The sequence below is a fragment of the Lottia gigantea genome (assembly GCF_000327385.1).
Source record: "Lottia gigantea unplaced genomic scaffold LOTGIsca_83, whole genome shotgun sequence".
NCBI classification, from domain to species: Eukaryota; Metazoa; Mollusca; class Gastropoda; family Lottiidae; genus Lottia; species Lottia gigantea.
In genome coordinates this window covers 1,079,412-1,106,694 of record NW_008710756.1, presented here as the reverse complement: position 1 = coordinate 1,106,694, position 27,283 = coordinate 1,079,412, and the positions used below count along the sequence as shown (strand labels likewise).

Here is a 27,283-nt window from a genome sequence, read left to right as displayed (position 1 = left end):
TCCAAATCGTGGGCTAGGATTTATCTGGGTACATTCAAAGATAATACAACACAACAAAGAAACAGCAAGTCAAACTCACTCCCAATTTGTAAAGGATATGCAATGTTTAATGCTACAAATAAAATATAATCGACATATGAATTAAAATTAAATGATGAAAAGCACTTTACTTTGGGGACATTTGATGTGTCACAGCCAGTCACAGGCTTAGATAAAAAAAAAACTATCCAACTACAATATATACAACTTCTCATATGATAAATACACTATACACAGCCTGGAATAACATTGTCTAGGTGTACTCAGAGAATTATAACTATCAAACTATGCGAGAACGTGTCTTGTATCGAATCATAGATACACTTTCGATATTTGGGGACACATACAAATACAGGTTGAAAACCACTGATATAGATTGATTCGAATTGAAGCTGTTAATTTGATTCTTGAAATAAAAAAATCTCTTTTAACACAATTTCCCCGCCATCGATTGATTTTACGTAATAAAAAGGAAACTATGTCATAATGCCATCACTATGTTTTATAATATATTTACTTTGATTACTTCAGTTTACATACCATTTAGAATATTTAATGGATGATAATATTAGAGTGATTTCGCACAAGTATTATGTTATCAGTATAAAACATTATGATTTTCAAGGGAGTAAATTGCTTTTAAAGGGACAATATGCAAAATTCTCAGTATCAAAAACCTGAAAATATTTTTTATACTGGTTTGATATTATGAGTTGAAACCTTCAGAATAAGTAAGAGACATATTTCTCTACAATTAGGCGTTTATTTTGCACAAATCTATGCAGTAGTTTTCTAACGCCTACCAAAGAGCATTAGCCTACGAACTTAAAAACTTAAAAAAAGTTTTTGCGTTTCTCTAGATTTTGGAGTGTAGTTGAGCAAACAAATTTTCGACCTTCGAATAAAACGGAATGCCCCTTTAATATTGATGATAAAACTGGTTTAAGCATCTCTGTTTTAAGTAATATTATAGTTATCAACAGGAAATGATTAACAAATAAATTTTGAGAGTTCAATTACTATCAATGGATATTGTTAATATCTGTATAAATATATTTAACATCAGAGTCTTTTAGTGCTGTCTTTTCAGATATGTTTCAGATATAATGCATCTCTGCGGTACCCAGAGACGATGGCGATTTGTTCCAATTTTCATATAGTTATGCTTGTTGGAATAACCTTAACTGAAGGGCAGCCTTTCATGTCCGAGGTTTGGACGCCTACAGTAGAACTTGTTACCAATGTTTTAAATGTGCTACAATGGAAGCATCTGACGTTTATACATAGTAACGAAAGACAGTGTTGGCCGATAGTGGAACAACTTCAGAAGTACTTCGACGAACAGAATATCTCACGAATTGTGTATAAACAGAGTGATTCATTTTTTCAAATTAACCTTTGGACTTCAATACATTCACAATTTTTCCCGCATATTCACCTCGTGTACATTTCCTGCTCTAGTTTACAGAAAATGAATGATATGATGCGAATCATTAATGATTTTGATTCCATGTCGAACAGAACGACAGACTTTCGAAGCAAATCGCAGTGGTTATTGGTCCGACCATCGCCTAACCAGAATGATGGATTGGTTGATAATTATGTTACAATTCCAGATTTATGCCACGTGGCTTTAATTCAACCGATACAAAACGAAAACTATTCTTGTGGGACAATTAAAACATTAACAAAAACTCACTGCGGAGGTATTTTCACAAACGTAAGGAAACCGTTAAGTAAGAGCACCATTTACCCTAACCTACGTTTCAAATGGAATAAACGCCATCTTGTTATTGGTACTTTACCATTTATTCTACTCAAGCGTAGAACAGAAAACAACCAATCTGTGTACTATGGAAATATGATGAAGTTACTTACTGCTATGTCTACATATCTAAATTTTACTTATGAACTAGTGGAACCAGTTGGTGAAATTTGGGGTACGGAGACTGCGAATAACACTTTTACTGGATTGCTGGGAATGTCTCAAAAACACGAGGTAGACATAATATTTGCTGAATTTGTTATCACCAACGAAAGACGAAATATAATGGAGTTTATTCTTCCATCAATGTTTACGACAACATTGGGTTTGATTTATAAAGAACCCGAAGGAGCGAGTCTACAATCGTGGGTTGCGATTTTCAGGCCTTTCAGTACTAACGTGTACATATTCTTAATGATTTCTTTTCTTTATTTTCTAACGATCTATATCATTATTGATGTTGTCATCCCTTGGTATTGCAACTGTTCTCAGATTGATGATGGATTTGGTATTCTATTCATAGTATTTGCACTTTTTGGGTGTTTAACCCAAGAAAGTATTGATATAAAACCAAGGACAAGATCAAGTCACATTTTGCTTATATCCTGGTGGTTATTTAGTATTGCGATGGCTGCTACCTATATAGCAAATTTATCTTCGCTGCTTCTTGTACCGAAAGTTGAAACGTTTAGTAACTTGGAAGACTTAATCAACGCTAACGATTGGAAATTCGGATTGCTTGGCCAATCTTCTTCTGCAACTCTTTTTGAAACCAGTTCTGTGCCATCATTTCAAGCTGCTTGGGAGAAGATTATCGAATTCAATCGAACAGATCCTGGTGTGTTGAGCGAAGATGTCTTTTTCCATGTGGACAAAGCATTGACTAGTAGATATGTGTTCATTGTAGTCAATCCTCTGGCTGTTCAAATGATATCCCACTGCAAGCTGAAGTATTCGAAATTTTACATCGCACTTCAATATGTAACCTTTGGAGTACCTGTAAACTCGCCCTTGAAGAAAGATATTGAACAGTTTATGTCTTTAGTATTTGAAAATAGAATTTACGAATATTCCCTAGAGAACCATACGAGATGTGAAAAAGAGGACAAAACGTCTGAAATTCAACCGATTTACCTGGGCAATATAATAGGAGCTTTTCTTATGTTGTTTGTTGGCATTGCTTTTTCCTTATTTGTTCTTATGGTAGAAATATGTATCACCAAATACAATCGTAATTAGGTCTACAAAGTTTAAGCACGGATTAAATCTACTCTAATATAGGGGTTAGACTGACTCATGATGAAGAAAATGGAACGACAACTCTGTGTAGTTAATGTATTAAAATTATATATTTACATTTGTTAAAAAAATTATAGTGGGGGTACGTATGGAGATGCAATCATTTTTCTAAGGGGTGTGGGGGAGGGGGTAAGTGCCACCGCTGCCATTTCATTTATTATGTGTACTACTATGAAAGTTCTGTATTAAAATGATTTTATCAGCTGTTTTGGATTGATATTGGCAGATTTTTATATCACGTTTCCCATACTGAAAAAATTACTAGTATTTTGTTTTTGTGTACATGAACCCACATTGTTACAGTACCATATTAATATAATATAGAAGTATTTTGTGACCCCTATCCGACAATAATTACTGGTGATAGAGACGTCTGTTTTTGAACCGATTTTAATGGAACTTGGTATGCTTATACATGTATATATTTACCATGAGAGTTCGAATCTCACAAATTTTCAATGAACGGCCTTTGAGTCATTGACAAGGAACGAGACATTGGAACAATATTGGTTTGTGATTCGATACAATTTTGACTAGATTTGGCCAAATCTCGCAAGCTTATGGATATTGATGAGATCTCCAATGAGATGATGAACGGTTATTGCGCTATATGCCAAGATAAGTCAGAATTGGTTTGTGAATGCTTTCTAGGCTTCAGTTTTGACTGGATTTGGAAGAATTTTGGCAAAATCGTTGAACAAGTTTGATGAGATATCGAACAATTTTTCGTTGTATACTGTGCTGGCTTGGAATATATTATCAAATTTAAATAAGTATTTGGGCTTGATTCAGGTGTCTTTGACTTCTGCTTAATTTTCTGCCCATATCTAATTCAGCTGAGAAATAAATATATACCTGTATTGTAATTACAATAGCACCATTTTATTATACAGTATGAAACAATTTGTACAATTTTGTCTGTAATTATGAAAACCAAAAATTTGAGGGAAAAAAATTAAAGGAGTTATCTTAAAGGGACAGATACGCCATTTTTGTTTTTTTTGAGAGGGAGCGGTGGATATATGTAAATAATCTAGAAATACCAGATATATACGAAAATCTCACAATTCCTGCTAAAATATCTCAAACTAGGAATTTCTTTTCCTATTTCTAGGCAGTGTCTCAAGAACTACTCGTCTTTTTAACTTTCAAACGCATAATTCTGGACGCAAATAAATTCAAAGACTCAAATTTCGACGGTGAGCCGTGAATACTATTACTTTTGTCTTAGCCAAAAAATCCCGTTACTGTGACCAAGGTACGACTGATCAAAAAAATGACGCAGCTATCTCTTTAAAGAATTTCTATGAAAACGACAACTAAGTGAACGTCTTTAATCACATGTTGCAATTTCAAATACCATTAAAAAAACTTGCGCATTTAACCTACTGTAAACATTAAAATAAAACACGATTACCAACAAATTTCAATCAAAAGATTCAAAGGAGATTCAAATCTGAGAATTGTTAATAATTTAAAGAATTAACAAGAGTAAATTTTAAAATGATTACTTGATTGTGAATAATTATAATACCCTTCTTTCTTATAAATTGCAATACAATACAACAACAACAACAAAATGTGAATTATCGTGGAAACTTGTTGTAACAATAAGGAGAATCAATATTATATCAAATACAAATGCCGAAATTGTAATATCTGACCCCGCCTGGGGTATCTAATTTTAGCGCCATGCCTTGAAAGTAAGTAAGACTTATCAAAGAGCAGAATATATCTATTAAATGTGTCATTGTGATGAACTTATGGATTTTAAAAGAATTTTCACCCAAAACCTGATCTTTTTACTCTGGCGGTATAAGAGGGTGATTTACACACTACAAATTGTTTACATATGGATCAAATATCAGCTTGTATGATATTATATTAGATGTATTTAAAAATTACAATAAGAAAATATTTTCTCTGTTAAAATAGTGCTCAATACATCAATTGAAGAGCTCTATTGAAATAATTTAAAATTACATAATTAATGAAAAACAAAATAGTTCAAAAGCCATTGATGCTGAATCAAATCATTCAAATAACTAACAATATGATAAAAATAATCTCAAAACCGTTAACTCAATCTCATCAAAATATTTCTACGATAATAAAGTAACAGAAATCAAATTAATGCAACAGGTAAATTTAGACCAAAATCATATGTACAAGGTTACGTTGCTGTTACTAACCTCAATTAATATAACACAAGCAAAACAGATATGCTTTATGATTATGCAATAATTGAATAAATAATCTCAAAAGCATTAATCGGCAAATATATTTCGCATAAAATCTCAACTCAAATTTCTGTAAATTTAAAGGACTGGTTCGCCAATTTAGGGAGTTGATTTGGTTCTTGAATCTAAGTAAATAGTCTTCAGAATACTAAAAATTTCGCTCTCTATTTCCATACATCTTTTGTATATATGGCAAGTTCACAAGGTGAAATGTGAACACTATTAGCCTAGCTAAATAATTCCCGTTTCTGAGACTAAAGTACCATCGGTCAAACGGATGGTGAGCCTGCCCCTTCATGTTACAAGCAAAGCTTTCATCTTAAATCAAAATAAAGTTCTACAGTGGTCATGAAAAACTAAAATTAAAAAAAAGAAACAACATAAAAGCAGATTCTAAAATCATCCAGACAAGACTTAAATTTTGGCAAATAAAATCAAAAGAAATCTCTTATACATTGCTTCATTAATATCTGACATTTACTTATACTCCGACAAAACATTTTATTTTGTAAGGGTTTTAAAGTGATACTACGTGTTAGAATGAACATAAAATTAAAGTTCTCAAGAATGGTCAATATGATTATATATTCATCAGTCAACTTACCTTGTATCATAAAGTTACAACAGAATTCCCTGTAAAATCTGGAAAATTCATAAATCTAAGTAATTACTGAAAAACCTTATTCTTAATAATATTAAGCGTTTTTCAATACTTAATTGCATATTTATGGATACTTACTAAGTTTTGTGGATTTATCAGATTATATAAAGATCCTGTTATGTTATTTATGATACCAGGTATATCTACTGATGAATATATGCTCTTATTGGCCAAGTTTAAAATTATTAAATTCCATTCTATAGTGAACTCTTTGGTACATGTAATACGTTCCTGAACAATCTATGAATAAAGTGTTTAGTGTAGAAGTAGTAAATTTTTTAAGTACTATCTGATTTTCACATTATGCAAATTTGTACTGAAAACCAAGAAAGTTTGGCTTCAAGATTGTTTTCAAGAGAAGATATGTCAAGTGGTCACAAAAATGACAATGATGTTCATTTATGATGACATGTCAGGAAAATCCAACTTTTATTTTACATTTATTGAAAGTATCATTTATTGGAATTATCTATCAGGTAATCCAGGCATGGGAAACTTCTCAGCAAACACCTTAACTTCTGCTTTAAGATCTTCAACTCTCTTCTTTACTTCGGGATCAGTCACAACAAATTCTTTAAAGTCCTTCAGTTTTTCTAAAATTAAAACGCAAGAGGTTTTTGATAACTATTTACAGACCTAAATGAATGAATGTGTGTACACCCTTCAAAGGAAGTAGAAGTGAAATTTCAACTGTTGTTAAATTCCAATTCCTTGTAGGGAATTTGAGTCTAAATGGCTCTCTAGCACTTCGAACTTAAGAGATTTAGATTTTGTTCAATTCTGTGCCAAGATGAATTTTTATTTAGAAACTTTCCATGTCACAGCTTAAATCTATCTCAAAATATGTGGATGATGCAAATATACGAGAATCTAAGATGCTCTATTCAAAACAAAGCATGTAACAATTTTCGCGTCATTTCCCCATAATGTTTATCAATAAAAATGAGGCATAAGGCTGAATCTGTATTGATTGTCTGGCTTTAGAATTAAAAAGATTCATATGTTCTTTTTGAATATTAATTAAGCACCATTATACAAATTTAAAAGTTACAGAAATTCATAAATAAAACATGATATCAAATCTGGATACTGGCAAATAACACAAATAACAAGTAGTAATAGTATATCATAAGTATCAAAACTGGTAATATATCACTCAGTAGGATTTCAAAGGGTTTACACACATGATATTTGACAGTTATATTTCGACCACATTTTAACATTATCTTGGATCTTATGGATATACTTACTAGTTTTCTGTTGAGCATACAGACCAATTTGTACTCCTTTATCTAAAAATTCAACAACTTTATTGAAGTCAGATTCATTTAATCCACGAGAACTCAATGCAGGTGCTCCTGAAGAAAATAAAAAAAATCACATAGTAAATGCAATGTTTAGAGAAAGGGACTGCTGACTGAATGATGGACTGAATGACATCCAGACTAACTGAACACAAGCACTTGGCCTGGTAGGAATTTGAAATTGCTATACAAGACTAATAAAGAACAAGACAGCCAACTATATGTCAAAGAAAAAAGAATTTCAACATGTACTTGATACCACAATCAGTTATGTGATTTGCCTTCATGCAGTTTTTAAAGTTAGCTGCCTTTGGATTTTGGTGAATCTCTCTTGGCCATGAAGACCTCTCTTTAAAAACCTTCATCACTTGATTAAGGATGTTCTTTACAGTGCAACTTCTGCTTTTATAAATATTTCTCTTTAATAAATTCAATTCATAACTAAGATAATATTGGTGTGAATGTTCCTACCTAATCTTAATCCACCAGGGGTCATAGCACTCTTATCACCAGCACAGGTGTTTTTATTCACAGTAATATTACACAGTTCTAATATTCTCTCTATTCTAGCACCATCTGTTCCTTTTGGTCTTAAATCAACTAGGACTAAATGATTATCAGTTCCACCTAACAGGTAATTAAATTCTTATCAATATTGGTACTACAAATGTAGATCACACAAAAACATAAAATCACACACAAAAATCAATGAAAAAAGATGAATTGTATATAAAAATGGATCATTAAAAGGGGTGTTTTTGCCAAGCACTGACCATCTTTAACATTTACGAATTAAAATGCTTAGTTAAATGCAGATTTTACCATACCAATGTATGACATCTTCAAAATAAATGATTACCAAAAAAATGTACTATCCTTCTTAAAAAAAGATGTGGTGATATGAGAAGAACTTTGATTAAAATAAACACACTCATACCTGATACAACCTTATAATCATGTTTTACTAAGGCTTCAGACATAGCTTTAGCATTTCTTAATACCAACAGTTGATAATCACGATACTCGGGTAGCTGTGCCTGATGATGATAAAATGAAATCATTATGAAATTAGGAAGAAAAGGTGCCTTAATTAACATATTATTATCCATATTGGCACAATGTTGCTTTTTATCCTCTCTTCTAAGTCCTTTCCAGCTGTCAAGGTGTATCACCAATGATGATTGTCAAGATCATGTTCGAGTTGTTAAAATACCAGGATTGATGCCTCATTTAAAGATATACTCAACATTTTATGGAATTGATAGACTATGCATAAGTAGTTTCCTATATAAAGTACCAAGTATAATACCTCTAATAAAGCAGTAGCTACACCAGCTATTTGATGTTCATGAGGACCACCTTGTAATGCAGGAAAAATAGCGTTATTAATTTTCTTCTCCAAATCATAGTCTATATTAACTCCTGTTTTAGGATGAACACTTTTAACGCCTTTTCGGTAAAATATAAATCCAGACCTACAATGAAAAGAGTCTATTATTGAGTTTTCATTCTTATTAAAGGTACATATTTAAAAAAAAGTCCTTCGAAGTTCTCTTGTAGTGATACAAATTTTCTTATAATATTATAGTAAAAATTCCTCATACAAAGCAATGACCATTGTCCAATGGGTGATTTAGGCAAGTTATTTCTTCATACTGACTGTTAACATGTATGAATATTCAACATGTAAATGAATATTCATGGCAAGTTCATGTAATGGCTTCGCGCATGAGCACATCTTTTAATATTGTTACTTCATGTATTACCCCATGGAGTGAAGACGTACGGCTGAATAAATATATGAATAATAGAATGTATTTTAATATATACGAGTTTATATAAAACTTTTGAGTTTATCCAATATATTGGCTTTGAGAAAAAATAAACAGAAAGTTTAACCTTTGAAATGAAAATAAAATGAAATATATACTGAATAATAGTAATATAATTAAAAGTTAACCTTGTGTGACGTCACTAAGTAACAGCCGGTCCAGTATATAAAGATGAATTATGTGGCCGGTAAACCAAACAATAGGGTTGAAAGACTTAAAAAAAATTAGCTATTTCATTCTAAACTGTGGTTACAAGTATACAAACCTTGGTCCTCTCAATGTTTTATGGGTAGTAGAAGACACTACATCAGCATAATCAAATGGACTAGGTATGACATCAGCTGCTACTAATCCAGAAATATGTGACATATCAGCTAACATTATAGCTTTACTTTCATCACAGATCTATAATACATAATAGTATTATCATATGATTTGACAGTGACAGTAATTAAAATGAAGATTGCATAAAAAGGCCATAATCTTCTCGTCATTTCCAATTGTGCATTTTTCGTTAGTTGTAGAAGCTTCATGTCAAAAATGTATACACTATAAGGATAACGTAAAATTAAGCGTTGGTCTACCATGTGTGAAAGCAAGCATTAGATGATTACATACTCTCAAAAATGGAGTAAAAAATCTCATTTGTACATACCTGTCTGAATTTTTCATATTCTAATAATCTAGAATAGGCTGTGGTACCAGCTATAATTAACTTAGGACGGAATAATTTAGATGTTTCTCTTAATTTATCATAATCTATGTATCCTGTAACAGGCTGAAATACAATTACAAACAGATTAAACAGGCTGAAATACAATTACAAACAGATTAAACAGACTGAAATACATTTACAAATGAATTTAATAGGCTGAAATACAATTACAAACAGATTAAACAGGCTGAAATACAATCACAAATGAATTTAACAGGCTGAAATACAATTTACAAACAGATTAAACAGGCTGAAATATAATTTACAAACAGATTCAATAGGCTGAAATACAATTTACAAACAGATCTAACAGACTGAAAAACAATTCACAAACAGATTTAACAGACTGAAATACAATTTACAAACAGATTTAGGCTGAAATACAATTTACAAACAGATTTAACAGGCTGAAATACAATTACAAACAGATTAAACAGGCTGAAATACAATTTACAAACAGATTTAACAGGCTGAAATACAATTACAAACAGATTTAACAGGCTGAAATACAATTTACAAACAGATTTAACAGGCTGAAATACAATTTACAAACAGATTTAACAGGCTGAAATACAATTACAAACAGATTAAACAGGCTGAAATACAATTTACAAACAGATTAAACAGGCTGAAATACAATTTACAAACAGATTAAACAGGCTGAAATACAATTTACAAACAGATTTAACAGACTGAAAAACAATTTACAAACAGATTTAACAGACTGAAAAACAATTTACAAACAGATTTAACAGACTGAAATACAATTTACAAACAGATTTAACAGGCTGAAAAACAATTTACAAACAGATTTAACAGACCGAAATACAATTTACAAACAGATTCAATAGGCTAAATACAATTTACAAACAGATCTAACAGACTGAAATACAATTTACAAACAGATTTAACAGGCTGAAATACAATTTACAAAAAGATTTAACAGGCTGAAATACACTTTACAAACAGGTTATTTACAATGTTCACATATGTATCAAAAGCTACATTTATAGATAATAATCTGGATTGTTAACAGATGTCTTAGATGTGCATTCACAGCTGGTACATTACACTAAAAAGACGATTTATTGGAAAATATTGGACAGAGTGAAAGAATAAATTCTGAACTTGTGATTTCCATAATCATTAAAGGATACATCATTTTATTTAAATAAACGCAAGCACATATTAGTTGTAAAGAATGTTTTCAAACATGAGATTCATTTCTCCTTTTCTTTTTTTTGGGCTATTGAAGGTGGGCCATGAGGTGAATTCCTAGCCAGGAATGGAACAGAACTGAACATATAATAACGAAGTAAAATCTACATATGTTATAATTCATTCTTGGATTGTCATATTTGAGATATATGTCTTACTCACTGAAGCAGCAAGTTTTGCCTTGAGTTAAATCTAAAAAACTAAACTTACATTGATTTTGTATGGCATTGATTCAAAAAATATTGATGTTGCTGAGACTCTTTTAGCATCTGACATAAACCCATGTGTTAAACTGAAAGAAATATGATATGCAGTGAAAAACAGGATAGAACAAAAATCAAGTAGCGAGGAACTTTTGAGCCAGCAGGTTCTTGGTCAAACTCCTCGAAATTGATCAATCTTGGATCATCTTTTCCTATTTACAGCTGGGTCATCTGGGCTTAATGAATACAAAGTTGCACCATTTAAATTACAAAATAGAACTCTATGGTTCACTGCAATTCCACTAAAATTAAGTGTTTTATGGCAGCATATTTGATAAAGTATATTTTATGATTAGTGATGTGTGATGTCATCATATACTTATTTTAAGTAGGATTGCAAGAACCACAGACGTCTGTTTGAAAATTGGAATGGTGCAAATATATGCTATCAGTGTCCCTGATACACACAAAAATCAGCAAAACATTTCACAGCATTTAATCATTTTCTACTAAAGAGAAGATAAAACGTTGAAAAGCAGACATCTGAATCCAAAGAAGTTTACTCCAAAAGTAAGCTCCATTTGATCAATTATAAAAATTTCACCAATTTCATCATTTAGGATGTGAAAAAAAGTAAAGAACACTTACTGTCCTCCATCAGGTAAATCAAGACCCATAATTCTATCATGAGGTTGTAATAAACCAGTAAATACAGCAAAATTAGCTGGACTACCAGAGTAAGGCTGAACATTTACACCCCATTTCTCAGGATCTAATCTAAAGGTTTCCAGGGCTCTCTTCTGACATAGCCTTTCCACTTCATCAATATGTTCATTTCCTCCATAATATCTACATTAAATACAGAATATTACCCTGGTAACTAATATCTCATATTACACAATATATCGTGGGTGACCGCTTGAAACCTTGTATAACGACATATGACGTGGAATTACTTTTCGAGAAAAATGCAAAAAAACTATTTTCATGTGTGTTTTGTTAAAATCGAGGTTTTCATTCTTTGAAAATATGAACCTTGTATAACAATTTGAGATCTCCGGCCTATTGAACCAAAAACTCGAATAATTATACAGTATACAAGGTTTTTCATTTTCATCCGCAGAAAAGGATCATTGAACCTCGTGTAATATTATATTTTGACAGGTTTTAAATCTGTCTATATACGTGTTATTTAATTAGTGCTTTTTGAGTTATTTACAATCAAGCTAAGAATACGAGGATTTGATCACAAGATCCGCGCTTTTACGAGCTTATGAACAGTACCAAAAAGTCAAAATGACCAAATATGGCATATACGAGGTGTCAAGCGGTCACCCACAATATGTTTAGGGGGTACAAACAGCAATAATAGTACTAGTACAACAAATTACAATTGCATTCTTGTGTATATGTCAAACTTCCATTGGCTGTTTAATAAAAAAACCCAGCTTGACATTTCGGAGACTATGACCTCGGGAAACAAAAGGCATTTGTTAGCAAACTAGCTATCTACAGAGGCTGCTGTGCTTAAATCAGTGTGTTTCTGGACTGGACTCAAGCCCAACATTTGTTTTTTTGATATCTTTTTGTGTTTCATGCAGATATTCCCTCAACCCTTCCTTAAACTATAGAGCTCTACCACATATCGATCAAGGCCTAAACATAAGCTGAGAGAGTAAAATATATCTTCATTACTATCTTCAAACATGCTATTGAATGATTCAATGTATGTAACTGTTACAATCTGCACTCGACCTATTACTATTACACACTATCACACAAACATATCCCACTCTATAACCTAGTAAATAACATTAACACTATTTACCTAGCTCCTGGATAACCTTCAGAATATTTGTTGTTTAAACATGATCCTAATGCTTCTAACACAGCTCGACTTGCAAAATTCTGTCAATAAAAAAGATTATATAACTAGGACTGCATGCTACCAACCAATAATCCGTAAAAATCCAAATAATTTGTAAATACTAAATTAAAAACAGTCTTAAATTCTTAATTTCATGGTTAATTTTGTGTCATAGAAATATATTCTTGTTTCCATCTCTTATTATAGCTTATTGTGGGTAAGTTATGTGTTAAAGGAAACTATGTGGAAGGGATATAGTAGAGAAAATGTAACTTTGACATATAATCGATTATGAAATTTGTTCATTGAAATTATAAATTCCTAGATGATAATTGATAATTTCAATCATTTTAACCAACCATATATATAACATAAACAAAGTAAAGAATATGCCAACTTCAGCATAAGGAATATGAAATAAGGAACACTTAAAAACAATAAAACACTTGATCTTTATCAGTGCAGATTTCAAGGGGGAAGTATACAATTTCCTTTTTAAACCCTGAACTCTGAATATCTCCTATAAGTCAAATAAATTATGTTATTCTATAACAAACATAATAATATGGAGTGTCTTGCGCTACTGATTCAGCTACTGATGTCTAGCAACAGGAAGCAATGTGCAATAATAGGACAACAACATCAATTGCTTTTATTTTTTTTTTTAGCCAAACTGGTTCTTTAAAATTAAGGGGCAGGTGGGCCATTTTCAGGGGTTTATTTGAGTCTTGAATATAATGTAATAGTCTTCTACTAGAAATGTACAAAAATCACACAGTTCCTTCAAAAATACATCAAACTTGGAGTTTCACTTACTATTTCCATATATTTTCTGTATATGATAGAGAAAGTTAAAAGACGACATCAAGCAAGGATAATTCTGGACACATGGATTGGAAGACTAAAATTTCAACGTACTTGTATATAGTATACTATATAGTGTACCGGTATATTATATTTCTAGTAATGTTTTACAAGATCTAACCTAGTTTTCACTGGGTCAGTTCGGGACCTAATTTTAGAACAATCCATTTAGATAATATAACAGTTTTCACACTTTGAGAGACTAGTTCATGTCACTATTATATAACAGAATATATTTTTTCATGGTGACATATTGTTTGTTGGAGAATATGACAGCTTGTCCGACACAAAAACATACACATACGTTTAATGGTGATTTATAGTTTTGCTGACAAATATGACAGCTTGTCAGACAAAAAAATATACACAAACTCGGAAGCTCCCTTAATTCAAGACATTTTGTATGACATAATTTTGTATGACATTTATATATGTATGACATTAAGTTGCATAACATTTGTGTGTTAAAGGTTTCTGTTATATAACTCCTGTTAAAAAATTACAAAAAATTTCTTTGTTAAAAATAAAAACTTGAATATTCAGTGATTTTCCATACTATAATATTATTTAAAATAACAGCTGTAAATTTCCATGCTTGAGAATATATTAAGAAATAATCATTTTACCTCAGAAGCAATTAATTCTAAACCATATGTTTGTCTGTATTTTTCTTTATCTATAATTGACTTTAATTCAGGATCACTTTCAGATAGAGGTTCATTTCCTGTCCACAGGCTACGACTGTTGATAGTATCAATAAATCTTGAAGTCACCTAAAAAAAAAAGGAAAATCATCTGAATGGGACGTTTTTTTGAAAATTTCAGATATAAAGAGCCCTCAACAATCCAATTGGCGTACCAAGTTACATCCAAGCACACAAAACCTCTAGCTTCTATCATGTTGATAAGCTAATTTTGATAATAAATTTTGGCAATAAATGACAAAAAAAAATTGGAACATATATCAAATTCAAAAGTTGTTCAAGAACTTGTTATTCTGGTTTTGAAATTCATACAAAATTAATCTTATTCCAGCTGTTATGGAGCTTACTAGAATTTGGACAGAAAGACAAGGGAAATGTAGCTTTCACAGTCTTTTAACAAACGTTATGTTTCAGTTTTCAACTTTAATAAGCTGAATTTGAAAGGTGGTGAATTTTATTTTCATGGGTGCATTTAGTCTAATACTTGGCTCACTTTTTAACAAAAATATGCTGAGTTAGTGTACAATGGAATACAAAGAATCTGAAAACATGGTAGATCTTATATCTGCATGTATTTATTGTAATTATAACGATAGAAATGTCCATTATTACTTATATAATACACATTTGTATTACAATATGTTACATAGTAACACATTATAACGGTACTGATGCAATACACGTTAAGTGTATGGTAAATATACCGTTATAATCGTTACTGTATATTACTTTGTTCCAAAATAAACAAATTCACGTGTTGACGTGGCATGTACTACCAATATGTATCATGAAAATTAAGAAATTATTAATCAAAAGTTTTAATTACCCGTGCAGCTGATGAACACCGACTTGCCAACATCGTCGCTGAAGTTGAACCTACTATTAGTGACCTGACATGACACGCTTATTGTGTCAAGGATGATGGCCATGTGGCTCTGTTGGAGGAATTTTTTGGCGACAAGCTGAAGTAGTTGCCTCCCTTTAATTCAACAGCTGTTGTCTGTCAAGACAGTTAAACTTGTATACACAGGACACTGTATAAATTCGAAGCAAGAAGGTTATCTTGACCTTTCTATAGTTCACCCAACATCTACCCTTCACTTAAAATTGCTTTTGTTTTCATATATGAGTAAAGGCTAAATCAAAGCACAATTATGCCAACTGTTCATTTTTCAAAGCAAACTTCTTCAATCAGGGAAGGTTGCCATCGATTTCCACATTCACAAATCAAAGTCAAAGTATGATCAGATGCAAAATGGAATTTTCAAAATGGCAGACAAAGAAGCCAACTCTCTCTGTCAATCATTAATTAAAGATTCTTCAACAAAATCATAACAGAATGAATTTTCTTTAATGAAAATACAACAGCATAATAATATGATTCTCTATGTACAAATAACAATGTAACTATACAATAACAATAGAATTATGTATACACAGAAAAAAAGATATTTGCACATCAAGAAGTCGAGCTTAAGCAATCTACCACTAAAAAAATATTCTTTGTAAATGGTCTCTGATGTTCTGAATTACCTGCTGATGGATACTATATGTATATATGCAATCATAATTTACACTGGCCCTGGCTGAATGCATGCATAAATCTATTAATAGCTTTAAATATAGACCAAAATCAATAGTATTAACAATATTCTTTATTTGGAGTATTATCATTAAATGCAAGAGCCAAGAGCCAATACAAATGTATTCATTCAATCTGCAGTTTGTGTTATATGAGATAATAATACTTCTTGAATTCAAATTAGTTTTGAGTATTATGGCCAACGGAATTTGTCCAGTAAATACATATATTCTATTATGCTTTGAAAACTTTAATTTTCATTACTTATATATACTCTTATCTTTATTGTCAGCCATAATATTCTCAGCTATTCTCCATTCCAGGACTGGCCATTCCAGGACTGGGAGCCATGGTGGCTCAGTAAGACACTTGCTCTCTTCAGATTTTTCAACCAGCCTTTCCCCTATCCGTGACGCAGATAAGAAGGGCTGACCTGGAAAAAGCATATTGTCGTTAGGATGGGACGATAAACCAAGGCCCTGTGTGCTACAGGAAACTGAAAAAGAGCAGGCTAATGCCGCGGTCCTGGAAAAATTTCCCTCATAGCACAATGCATGGCATTGCCCGTCTTCATTCCAGGACTGTGAATGGATGAGCTTTCTATTGAATAGTCATCTTCAACAAATATATTTGAGATTCCCAATTTCATGAAATTAGATTAAAGTGATCAAATAAACCAATGCTTAAAACAAACTTTTGCAAATTGAAATCATTGTCAATAATGTTGTTAAGGGACAATGCTAATTGATCATATTTTTCAAAATTCAGGTCCTCTTCAAGGACCTGTAACCATTTCAAAATTCCCAATCATCTTCCATATCAATACTCTCTAATTGATCAGCTAACTGTTCTGCTACAGAATCATCTGAAATACAAAATATTTAAAGCTATAGTCATTAGAAATGCAATTATAAAATTCTTAATGCAATTACAAAATTCTCAAAACTATAGTCAATGGAAGTGCAATTACAAAATTCTTAACACAATTACAAAAGTCTCAAAGCTATAACAATTGGAAAATTACAAAGTTCTTAATGCAATTACAAAATTCTCAAAGCTAAAGAATGTGGGAAACTTTACATGATGTCATTTGCTTAAAACAAATAAATGGTGGTTGGGAGGTTCTAATCTCAGTCTACATGTGAGAGTCTGATGACCTTGAATAAGTCATCATCCATCATTATTCCCGTAGACCCAGCTGTAAAAATGTACCATTAATCTTGGAAAGATCAAGGCCAAGAGGTTTGGCCAAGGACCAGCTAGTAGAGAGGGTCCTAAATGAACCCAATTTATTATTTTTAAAAGAAATCGGTGTTTCTTTCTTTCTATCTTTTCATGTCAGACTCTTCAAACTGTATGACAAAAAAAACAATTGGAAACCAGTGTAAGTATTTGTGAAATTCCAACTTGCTGTGATTGGGCCCTATAATAATCATATTGCAAGTATGTAATTGTAGAAGAACATAGTACAAACCTTTTGGTAATTTACTAATATCAGTTAAAGGTGTAACAGGATGTAGTAATCCAGGTAAAATATCACATGTTCTCTTATTTAACTTCTTAAAGAAAGGATGATTTAATAATGCTGATGCTGTTGGTCTGTAAGATGAAAAAAGTAAGGTCTCAGCTGCATATGTAATCATATCAAATTTGATTCCTAAAATGATGCTCATGATAATGATGTGAACATGACCAAAAGGACTCATGAACGTGACTATCTTACAACAGAAGAGAACATTCAATATGAATCAAAACAATAATATCATCATCAAATCATCACAAGATTTTTGACTCATTTAGCAATCATTTGAGCTGAACCAATCTGACTTATAGAGATGATGTTAACACAACCAATTTGACTCATAGAGATGATGTTAACACAACCAATTTTACTCATAGAGATGATGTTAACATAACCAATTTTACTCATAGAGATGATGTTAACACAACCAATTTGACTCATAGAGATGATGTTAACACAACCAATTTGACTCATAGAGATGATGTTAACACAACCAATTTTGACACACTGCAATGACATGATCAATATGACTCATAGTTAAGACCGTTTGCTTATCAAGGTAGATAGGATTAATCTTTTGAAACAAACCTTAGTTTGGGATCTTTCTCAAGGCAAAGAGAAACAAAATTATGGAAATGTTGAGAAAATGTTCTCTTAAATATGGCATTATCTGCTTTTGTTTCATCTGAAACTGTCTGACCTGAAAAATATGATATCAAGAGTGAGCTATAGGTTTTTGTAAAGTTAAAGAGAAGGATAAATGCTAAACATTTCTTAAATAAAACATTGACTATATTTGAGATAGGACCATAATTTAGATGAAAAGTGCCATAAAAATGTCACAAATTGCTACAAAAAGACAGATATATACATTTCTTTTAACTTTTGTTGGTCATGATAAAAAAAAATTTTGAGTGTCACAAGTAAAAATTAAAGTGAAGTTCATGTAGAATATTCAACAAAGTGCCAATTCTTAGTGATTTTATAACAAAATAGAATTTAAAATACCATTCAGATCATCTTCTACAACAAAATCTTCTACAGTACTAGAATCTGCTAATATTGGTTTAGTTCCATTCAACTTTTCTAATAACATCTGCAAATATTAAATTCATTAGATAAACAGGAATTTTCTTAAATAATAGTCAAAATTTCAAAGGGCTATTAGTTCAGTGAAGACAAACTACAATGAATTGTTGAGCTGGAATTCAATCTTTCAGTAACTGTAGTCACAAAGCATGCTATGCCAAAAATGTCTGCAAATAATGATATTAAATAAAGTACCTACCTGTGTAGCTGGCATATCTGAGAAAGGTGTCTGTCCATTACCTAACTCACAAGCTGTTATACCTAGACTATATATATCTGACTTAGTATCATATCCAGCTAGATTCTATAAAACATAAAGACATAAATAAACTCCATCAGATTGGAAAGAATAAAAAATAACATATATATATATCTGTACTAATACCTGAACATGAAAACTTTATAAACTCTAATCAACACAAAATGAGCTCTCGAGAACAAAACTTAGTCCGTAGACAAAATAAAACACAATACCTGTTTCAATATTTCTGGACTAAACCATTGTAGACATTGGACAGCATTTTCAGGATAATCATGGACTAGTTTGTATTTTTTACCTCCCTGTATCATAGAGTAAGCATACTGTAAACCTGATAAACAGACTTTACCACTAGCTCCTATCAATATATGGGCTGCTTTAATAGACCTAAAATAGTAGAGATCATGATTTAGTAATTCATTTATTTACAACATTAAAGCTATCATGCCTTAACAGGGATATATCTAATTCAGAAAAATAGTACTGTAACTGGTCACTAAACTTGTAGAAGTTAAGGCTTATTTTCATTACCAATATAAGTTGATTTCCATTTTTTTTTTGGAGTGAAATGGTTGGTAAAAGATTTAATATAGCTTTATTGTTTTGTTAAGAATTTTGTCTTACCTATGTATAATTCCTCTACTGTGAAGATATTCTAAAGCTTGTAAAATATCACGTAATATATAGGCTATAGCTGATTCTGGTAGACCAGTAGAAAAATAAGCATGTATTAGATCACGACTAGAACCTGCAATATTCAATAGACAATGATATTTTATCTGTACATAAAAGATGTGCAGTGTGATAGTTGATGAAAACACTTCTTTAAAGAAATAACTTTTAATCTTTAAGCTCATAGCATTAAAAGATGTCGGATCGAGGGAAATAATAAATACACGAGGGGAAAATAACTATCAAGAAAATCAAAACAACCAGGCATACATGAGTGTTCCACTGTGCCATATTGATCTGTTGATGCACATGCTTCTTTTGATTTAGTGATTAGAGATTTAGGTTTAAGGGGAACAATAGCTTTGCCTTCCATCAATATCAACAGTGTAAATTTGGAAATGACTACTTACCAAAAGCCATTAGTGGCATAACAGTCCATAATTCTTGACAATGCATGAAATTACAATAATGGGGTATAATCTTGGGATGATTTAACTGTTGACACAACACGATCTCATTCTAAAATAACAAATTAGACATCATTTCTAAAATAACAAATTAGACATCATTTCTTAAATGACAACATTTCTAAAATAACAAATTAGACAATACTTCTATAAAAGCAACATTTCTCTAAAATAATAAATTAAACATCATTTCTAAAATAACAAATTAGACATCATTTCTTAAATGACAACATTTCTAAATTAACAAATTAGACATCATTTCTAAAATAACAACTTAGACAATATTTCTATAATAGCAACATTTCTCTAAAATAATAAATTAAACATCATTTCTAAATTAACAAATTAGACATCATTTCTAAAATAACAAATTAGACTTCTTTTCTAAAATAACAAATTGGACATTATTTCCAAAAAAAACACAAATTAGAAATCATTATCTATATTTAAATCAAATAATGATGTTGCATGACAAAACACACAAATGAAATCTTACAAGCCTGGGCTAAAAACATTGTAATGTAGTATCTTTCACAAATTATGTTATAAAAATCTTATCTATGTTATAAAAGGTTTATAAAACATTACCTGAAGTGCATTGTAATCTAAACCTGGTGTTTCTAAGCCAATACGTTTAATAGCTACATGATGTCCTGATGATAGGTGCTTAGCTAATGATATACTAGCAGCATCATTATGTCCTTTTCCTGCAAAATATAACATAGGCATAATCTTCTTTCCAGTGATTCTTTGCTTTTTTTTATCACCATACAAATGTGTTGATAGCAATAGTTGAGAATGTGTGTTATACAAATATATAATATACCCAAACTCCATCCTCAACTTCCGCAAGTTGTGCCTTCAGATGAAAAAAAAAAATGTAAGGTGTTTTGTTGGGGACAATGAAAAGAATTGTTTTGCTTTGCAGGTAATGTATATTTGACTGAAGAGGAAAAACTGACACTAAGACTCTCAAAAGCTGAGACATGATTGGAATCTATAGCCAGTTATCCAGTAATTTGAGATTTACATTATGTGTTCTTTCAATTAGCTTATATTAGAAATATACCTATAACAGAGTAAACTTCATAACATGATGATATAGGTTCAAACTCTAGACCAGCTGTAGAATTACTCTCTGATAATGACATTCCATCTGATTTATTAATTACTTCAGCCTTTTCATTTGGCTGAAAATAATGGTCATATAATAAGTGATTCTTTCATATAGGCTAGTTATTATTTTGTACATAATTATAACAAATAATTCTATACAAAATCCTTTACAACATTAAACAGTCAGTCAAGATGCTATATACATATATATATAAATGCTTTAAATATATTTCCTAAAAATGTAGAGTTTAAATGTAGAGTGGATATTCCACTTTTGTGAAGTATACAAACATATACTAGATCAGGACTTTTGATTCATTAGAATCTGCTAGTAACATGAGATATGATTGAGTAATTTTCAACTAAAGTGAATGTTAATTGGTGCAATGATATAATTTTGTGATAGATTATATCATAAATTTCAATAATCCATTTTTTTTTTTCCTACAATTTTAATGGACTTTTTGATGAATAAGTCTGATAAGTGAACTGTCCTGAAGTAGAGAATCTAGATTGAATATAATACATCAATTTCTAAGGAACTATAGTCTGAGCAAGTTTCTTGGTATATTGAATTTTTCCCATTTTATTTGTGTGAATTTGATAAAAACAGTACTAATATTCTTAGAATGACTTTGCGTTGATGAAAATATATAATTTGAGAATTTTCATTAAAAATTTGGGGATATTTTCAGAAAAAATTTTGGAAGGGGGTGTATTTCTCTTTAATATCAACTTTATATATTTATAATATAATATAATATTATTTATTAGTGCAAGGTCATTCTAAAATTATGTGAACCCTTTTTTAATATTCAATTTCACTTGAATAAAACAGGCAAAATTCGATTTACCAACAAATCATCATCTTGAATACGTATTTTGGAAAAATGCAAACTTCCCATCAGCAAAGAGGCAAACTCACACTATTTTCGATGCAATACATATTTCATCCTCAACTTACTACAACACACTGGCTTAGTAGGTACAATATCAGCATGCAAATATAAGTTGTTAGTATCGTGTTCAATAATATAACCAGTCCAATATTTCTAATATACACATTGTTTCTATAACTTTATCATTGTTCTTGTATATTAGTATGCTTAATGTTCTTAGCAAAAGCAAAGCAGTACGAAGCAGTTTTGAAATACACGATAATGTACTATATAAATAATCAAGGTGTTTGTAATATGGCACATGGGCTCAAAAGGAAGTCATAAACTGCATGTATACGAGATTCTGTCATATATATATCCCAAACAATGGTGGTCAGAGATTTGGCCAATAAGATAAAATAATGAAACTGTTTATATATCCAACACAAATCTGTAGAAATATTTACTAGATCAACTAGAAAACAATCATTACATTTCATAAATCAAGTCATAGACACATTAGGTGATCTGCTATCAGATCTAGGAATATCGAGTTCTAGTCTTTCTATCTGCCAAAAAAAAAAGATCAAAGTTGGTTTTTAGTCATGGTTACTATTTAAATTAAACTCTATTGAGTTTGAGTTCAGAACTATCCCGACATTATCTCTAAATCCTCTGATTGATATCTGGTACACACACAATCACAACACTTCATAAGCAGATAGCCAGGGTCAAAGAATCAATGATACTCTTTAATTAACTCAGAAAGCATCATCTAGATCCCTGCTGAGCTTCAGTTCTCAATCCTACAAACCCGATTGGATTTACTGAGTAAAAACAATAAGGTATATAAGGGATAAGAATATTAATAAGCTTGTGTAAAATAATATGATAATGTACATGCAGTTGGGGTATAAGCTTTATATATAACTTTTATAGTGGAGTTAATAAAAAAAAGACATACATTTACAGAAGAAGCGCATGCAGTAATCCCTTACCAGTGCAGTGTATGTACTGCGATCATATGGTCTTTGACCAGGTGATTCAGATGCCCGCCCTTTAGAGCATCCACAGTGCTAAGAGAATAAAAATAAAAGAGATTGACCTTTCAGGATTTGATAGAAACCATGGAAGTGATTGTTGGCAATAAAGCAAAGAATTCATCTTCATGATGTTGATTCATGTGAGATAAGCTTATAGAAGCTTTCAAAAGCGAAAAGAAAATAATAAGGTTTAACAGGTTTGACAGTTTTAAAGTTGACCAAGTCAAGAAAAGTGCTGAAATTGTGTTCAAAGGAAACTTGGAAAATAAAAACCTGTAATTTTGAACTATCTAACGAAATGGCAGGTAAAAAGCAAGATGAAGGAATGAATAGCCTAAATTTCTTGTTGAGCTTGATGGGCTTGCGTTCAGCTTTCTAAACTATTTAAATTATTTTTGGCTCAAACTTGAAACTATTGTGAGTTGATTTGTGATGTATAACACAAATTTATAACTAACGCAGTCTTAATTATCATCATCTACAAAAAAAAAAGTTATTATGACTGCAATTCCTTGAACGCCATAACCATCTTTCTTTTAACACAGATGTTTGTAAATACAGAGATATCTGTCTTTCTGTCAAGTTCTATGAGTGTTGTACATCATTTACAAACTCCTGTAATACAAGAAAGGTGACTGCAGTCATGGTATTAGATGAAGTTCATAATAGCTTGACTCTGTGAAAAGTTTTAAGATTAGTTATTCTGACATCAAAATTAAACCAACATCAGAAAAATTGACAAAATGGACAGCTCAAAAAGTAGAATTAGGCTAAACATTACCATAAATAAAAAAAATCCTTGATGTTATTTTTGTCATGTTAATATTTACAACATTGATCATTGCTGTTATATATATAAAACTATAATCTAGGCTGCTGATTTCCAAGAAGAATTCTGTAGACACCTATAAGCTTAATGTAACAATGGAAAAATATTTGTCTATTGCTCTACAATTGATGTATTGAGCACTGAAAAATAGTTTTTTATTGTAATTTATGGTAAGCCTTTAAGCACACTTATAACATGACCTCAATCTAAAGACCTATTCGACCAGATATCTCGAAACATTTTGTGAGTATATATCTATTTTTATGCACAATAGGGCACTATTGATAATATTGATACATTCAATGCAAACATCCAGGAGTAATCAGTTGTCATGCTTTGCAACAAAGAAAAAAATCATAACATAAAAATAAAATTTCCATAAATAAAGATCATGAAAATTTGAGCCCTGTCTATGATGAATGAATCTTCCAAAAAAACCTAAAAACATTGAAACTTAAAATGTCCTATTAGCCTTTTAACTTACCAAAAATGACATCTGGAAACTGATAGACCAAGATTAGCAACTATCATAAAAAAAATCCTGAAAGTAGAAGAGAATGTATAGATCATTAGATATAGTAAAGAGGAATAACCCCTAGTCCTTACAACAATTGGGCGTATAGGAAGTCTTCATAAGCCTTTTCCACATTAGTTGTGGATAATAAACATAGTAAAATACATATAATGATTACAAACGTGAGAACAGTAGGCCTGTTAATAAAAAGAAATTATTGATATAATCTTTGGGAAATTATTGAGTTGTTTATTCAATAGTCTGTTTACGCCTTCACCGTAAAAGAGTCTATGCAGATTTATCTCCCCTTTAAAATGGGGTCTACTAAAGTGGAAAGCTGCTCAAATTGAAATGAATCTAAAAAAGTTAAGAAGACCAATGTTTAACCGAATCAAATCATCTAAAACAAAAATATTTGTCTTTAATGTATGAGCCTTAGATGCATTTAGGCTGTACTAAACACTGCAACTCAATCTTGATTAACAAAACAATAGACCCCACTTCTACCTGAAACGCTGTGATCTATTTGAGTACAATTACATATACAGACACACCCATCATTCACTGGCACTGGACTTTGATACGGTTGATTGTTAGTAGTGATGATGATGATTTGCATTTATTTGCCATTTGTTCGGATACGTTGGACCTCATAGATTATAGTATGAGTCGTCCAAAAACAGCATTTGCCTGGTAAATCCATTAAACTAATTTGAAACGTTTGATCTGAGGGAAGTTGTGGAGATAAATAGGTTCATTTCAACTCAAGGACATTTTTGTGATGTTTGTAGTAAATCATTTAGCCAAGATTTTGATTTTATGCTTACAAAAAACAAAAAAACAATATTGTCTTTGCACATTCGTTGTAAAAGTTTTACCATTTATCTATAGTTATGTGAAATTAATTTTTATTGTTAATTTTTTAGTAGATCTACTGACGTATTATGCCTTTATGGAGACCTGACTTTTTAGTCTTAAAATTGCTTTTAGAAATTTAAACATTTCAATTCATGAGCACACATTAAAAGCACAATCACAAATGATTAAGTAGCCTCTCTCTAGTGAGTGAAAATAGAACAGTTGCAATCATATGATCCAATTTTTCTAGGTTCTAATGTTCTAACCAAACCAAATAAGGTTGGCTTTAGTTTTATGCTACAATAATACCATTATAGGCCTATACAGCTTGGTGATAAAGCTATATGCCAATGCGAATTTTCATGGTTTGATTTCAGGATGGCTCACCAACTGAAAAATAGTTATACACGTGAGTTTCTGGCACCAAATTTAGTTCAAGTTGAGGTTCCTGGTGGATTTCCGTATGAAGCTTTTGATGGTGAAGGTAATGTTTCGTCATCCAGATTACTGTTTTAAAGATTAAAGGAGCTAAAATTAACGTCGCTTCTTTTGTGCAGGGGTGCTCAAACTTTTGTCTGTTTTGATTGGCTTTTATATTTTAGCAATTTCTTTAAGGGTTTAACAACAGGCCTCTTGAACATTCATCCAATTGATTACACTGCCAGCCAATAAAATTTCTTCCCTGGGTTTTTGTGTTGTGATGTTTGTGTGACAAATTTCCAAATTGGCAGACAGTGTCATCAAATAAATGAGGCCTGACTTCATTTGTCTATATTGAAGTTAAAAATGTACACATACTTATTTTTTGTTTCAGCTCATATCAAACCATGGAGTGTTTTGACCCTTGTTGAAAGTGGTAGAGCTTTTACATTCAACCGTTCAGAGAGTGATCCAAATCACTCATTTTTAGATCTGGGGTATTTATATAATGTAGGAATGGGTTTTATTGGTTCTGGAAGTACCATCTTCAACAAGAATTTATACAACACAGAACTAAGGAAAAGTCCTCTTACACTAACTAAGAAACTTCTATATGCTGGTAATTCCTCAGTTAATTTATTAACTCAAGTTCTTCATCCTGATTTGACGGAACCTTTAGTTGAATGCCAAGTACAAACTATTCTAGTGAGTAGAGAAACTCGTAAACCAGTTCAATTACCTGATTGGTGGAGAGAAAAGTATCAGAAATATTCTCAGAAGGAGGCAGCACTGAACTGGAGATTGAATCAAAAGCGACCAAATAACCTCACATCATATTCATTAACAATACAGCCAAGTGATTGTGATCCATATTTTCATGTGAATTGGTCAAATTACCTCAAATTCTGTTGCGATGGACTTTTAGGTTCTAATCTAAAATCAAGTGGATTAACAGTTCTTAAACAGCCACAAATTAAAATAGCAAATTTTACATTTTTGAAAGAGTGTAATGCTGGTGAGCAGCTATCTGTTATATTTTGGACTGAGGGAAAGGAATTATGCTTTGAAATTGAAAATCAGGATAAAGATGTAGTATATCAAGCTCATTTGGAGGTCCATTAACAAAACCCCCACATTATTTTATAAGCCAATATGAAGAAAATAGTCACAATGGCATCCTTGTTAATATTATTATGTATTCTCCACTTTACAAAACATGATTATAGTTCTGTTCTAGTATTTTGATTCTCCACTTGAAGTTTGCAGTATTGATTACAATTTTTTAAATATAAATGGTTGTTTCTTTAGGAATTTGGATATTCC

General features: G+C 31.2%; 4 protein-coding genes across 4 annotated transcripts; 2 read left to right on the top strand and 2 right to left on the bottom strand.

The window, feature by feature from the left end:
* Positions 1–1,171: 1,171 nt before the first annotated feature.
* LOTGIDRAFT_169256 (hypothetical protein) lies at positions 1,172–3,043 on the top strand (the record flags this gene model as incomplete). Its single annotated transcript, XM_009067569.1, has 1 exon — positions 1,172–3,043. The coding sequence occupies one exon, from the start codon at positions 1,172–1,174 to the stop codon at positions 3,041–3,043; it is 1,872 nt and encodes a 623-aa protein (XP_009065817.1).
* Positions 3,044–5,302: 2,259 nt separating this feature from the next.
* LOTGIDRAFT_236570 (hypothetical protein) lies at positions 5,303–15,640 on the bottom strand (the record flags this gene model as incomplete). Its single annotated transcript, XM_009067568.1, has 12 exons — positions 5,303–6,597; positions 7,255–7,362; positions 7,780–7,935; positions 8,246–8,345; positions 8,618–8,783; positions 9,406–9,545; positions 9,796–9,918; positions 11,284–11,365; positions 11,925–12,125; positions 13,105–13,184; positions 14,634–14,780; positions 15,602–15,640. The coding sequence occupies 12 exons, from the start codon at positions 15,638–15,640 to the stop codon at positions 6,470–6,472; spliced, it is 1,470 nt and encodes a 489-aa protein (XP_009065816.1). The 3' UTR covers positions 5,303–6,469.
* A 2,149-nt stretch (positions 15,641–17,789) lies between these two features.
* Positions 17,790–24,949, bottom strand: LOTGIDRAFT_197245 (hypothetical protein; the record flags this gene model as incomplete). Its single annotated transcript, XM_009067567.1, has 11 exons — positions 24,865–24,949; positions 24,653–24,709; positions 21,372–21,492; positions 20,891–21,009; positions 20,246–20,354; positions 19,788–19,911; positions 19,379–19,550; positions 19,104–19,208; positions 18,863–18,911; positions 18,404–18,578; positions 17,790–17,892 (listed from the first exon to the last, which is right to left on the bottom strand). Coding segments are annotated over exons 2-11 (1,089 nt in total), but the record flags the coding sequence as incomplete, so codon positions are not given.
* Positions 24,950–25,918: 969 nt separating this feature from the next.
* LOTGIDRAFT_169253 (hypothetical protein) lies at positions 25,919–27,082 on the top strand (the record flags this gene model as incomplete). The annotated part of the gene is made up of 2 exons (XM_009067566.1): positions 25,919–26,024; positions 26,355–27,082. The coding sequence occupies 2 exons, from the start codon at positions 25,919–25,921 to the stop codon at positions 27,080–27,082; spliced, it is 834 nt and encodes a 277-aa protein (XP_009065814.1).
* Between the last annotated feature and the right edge of the window lie 201 nt (positions 27,083–27,283).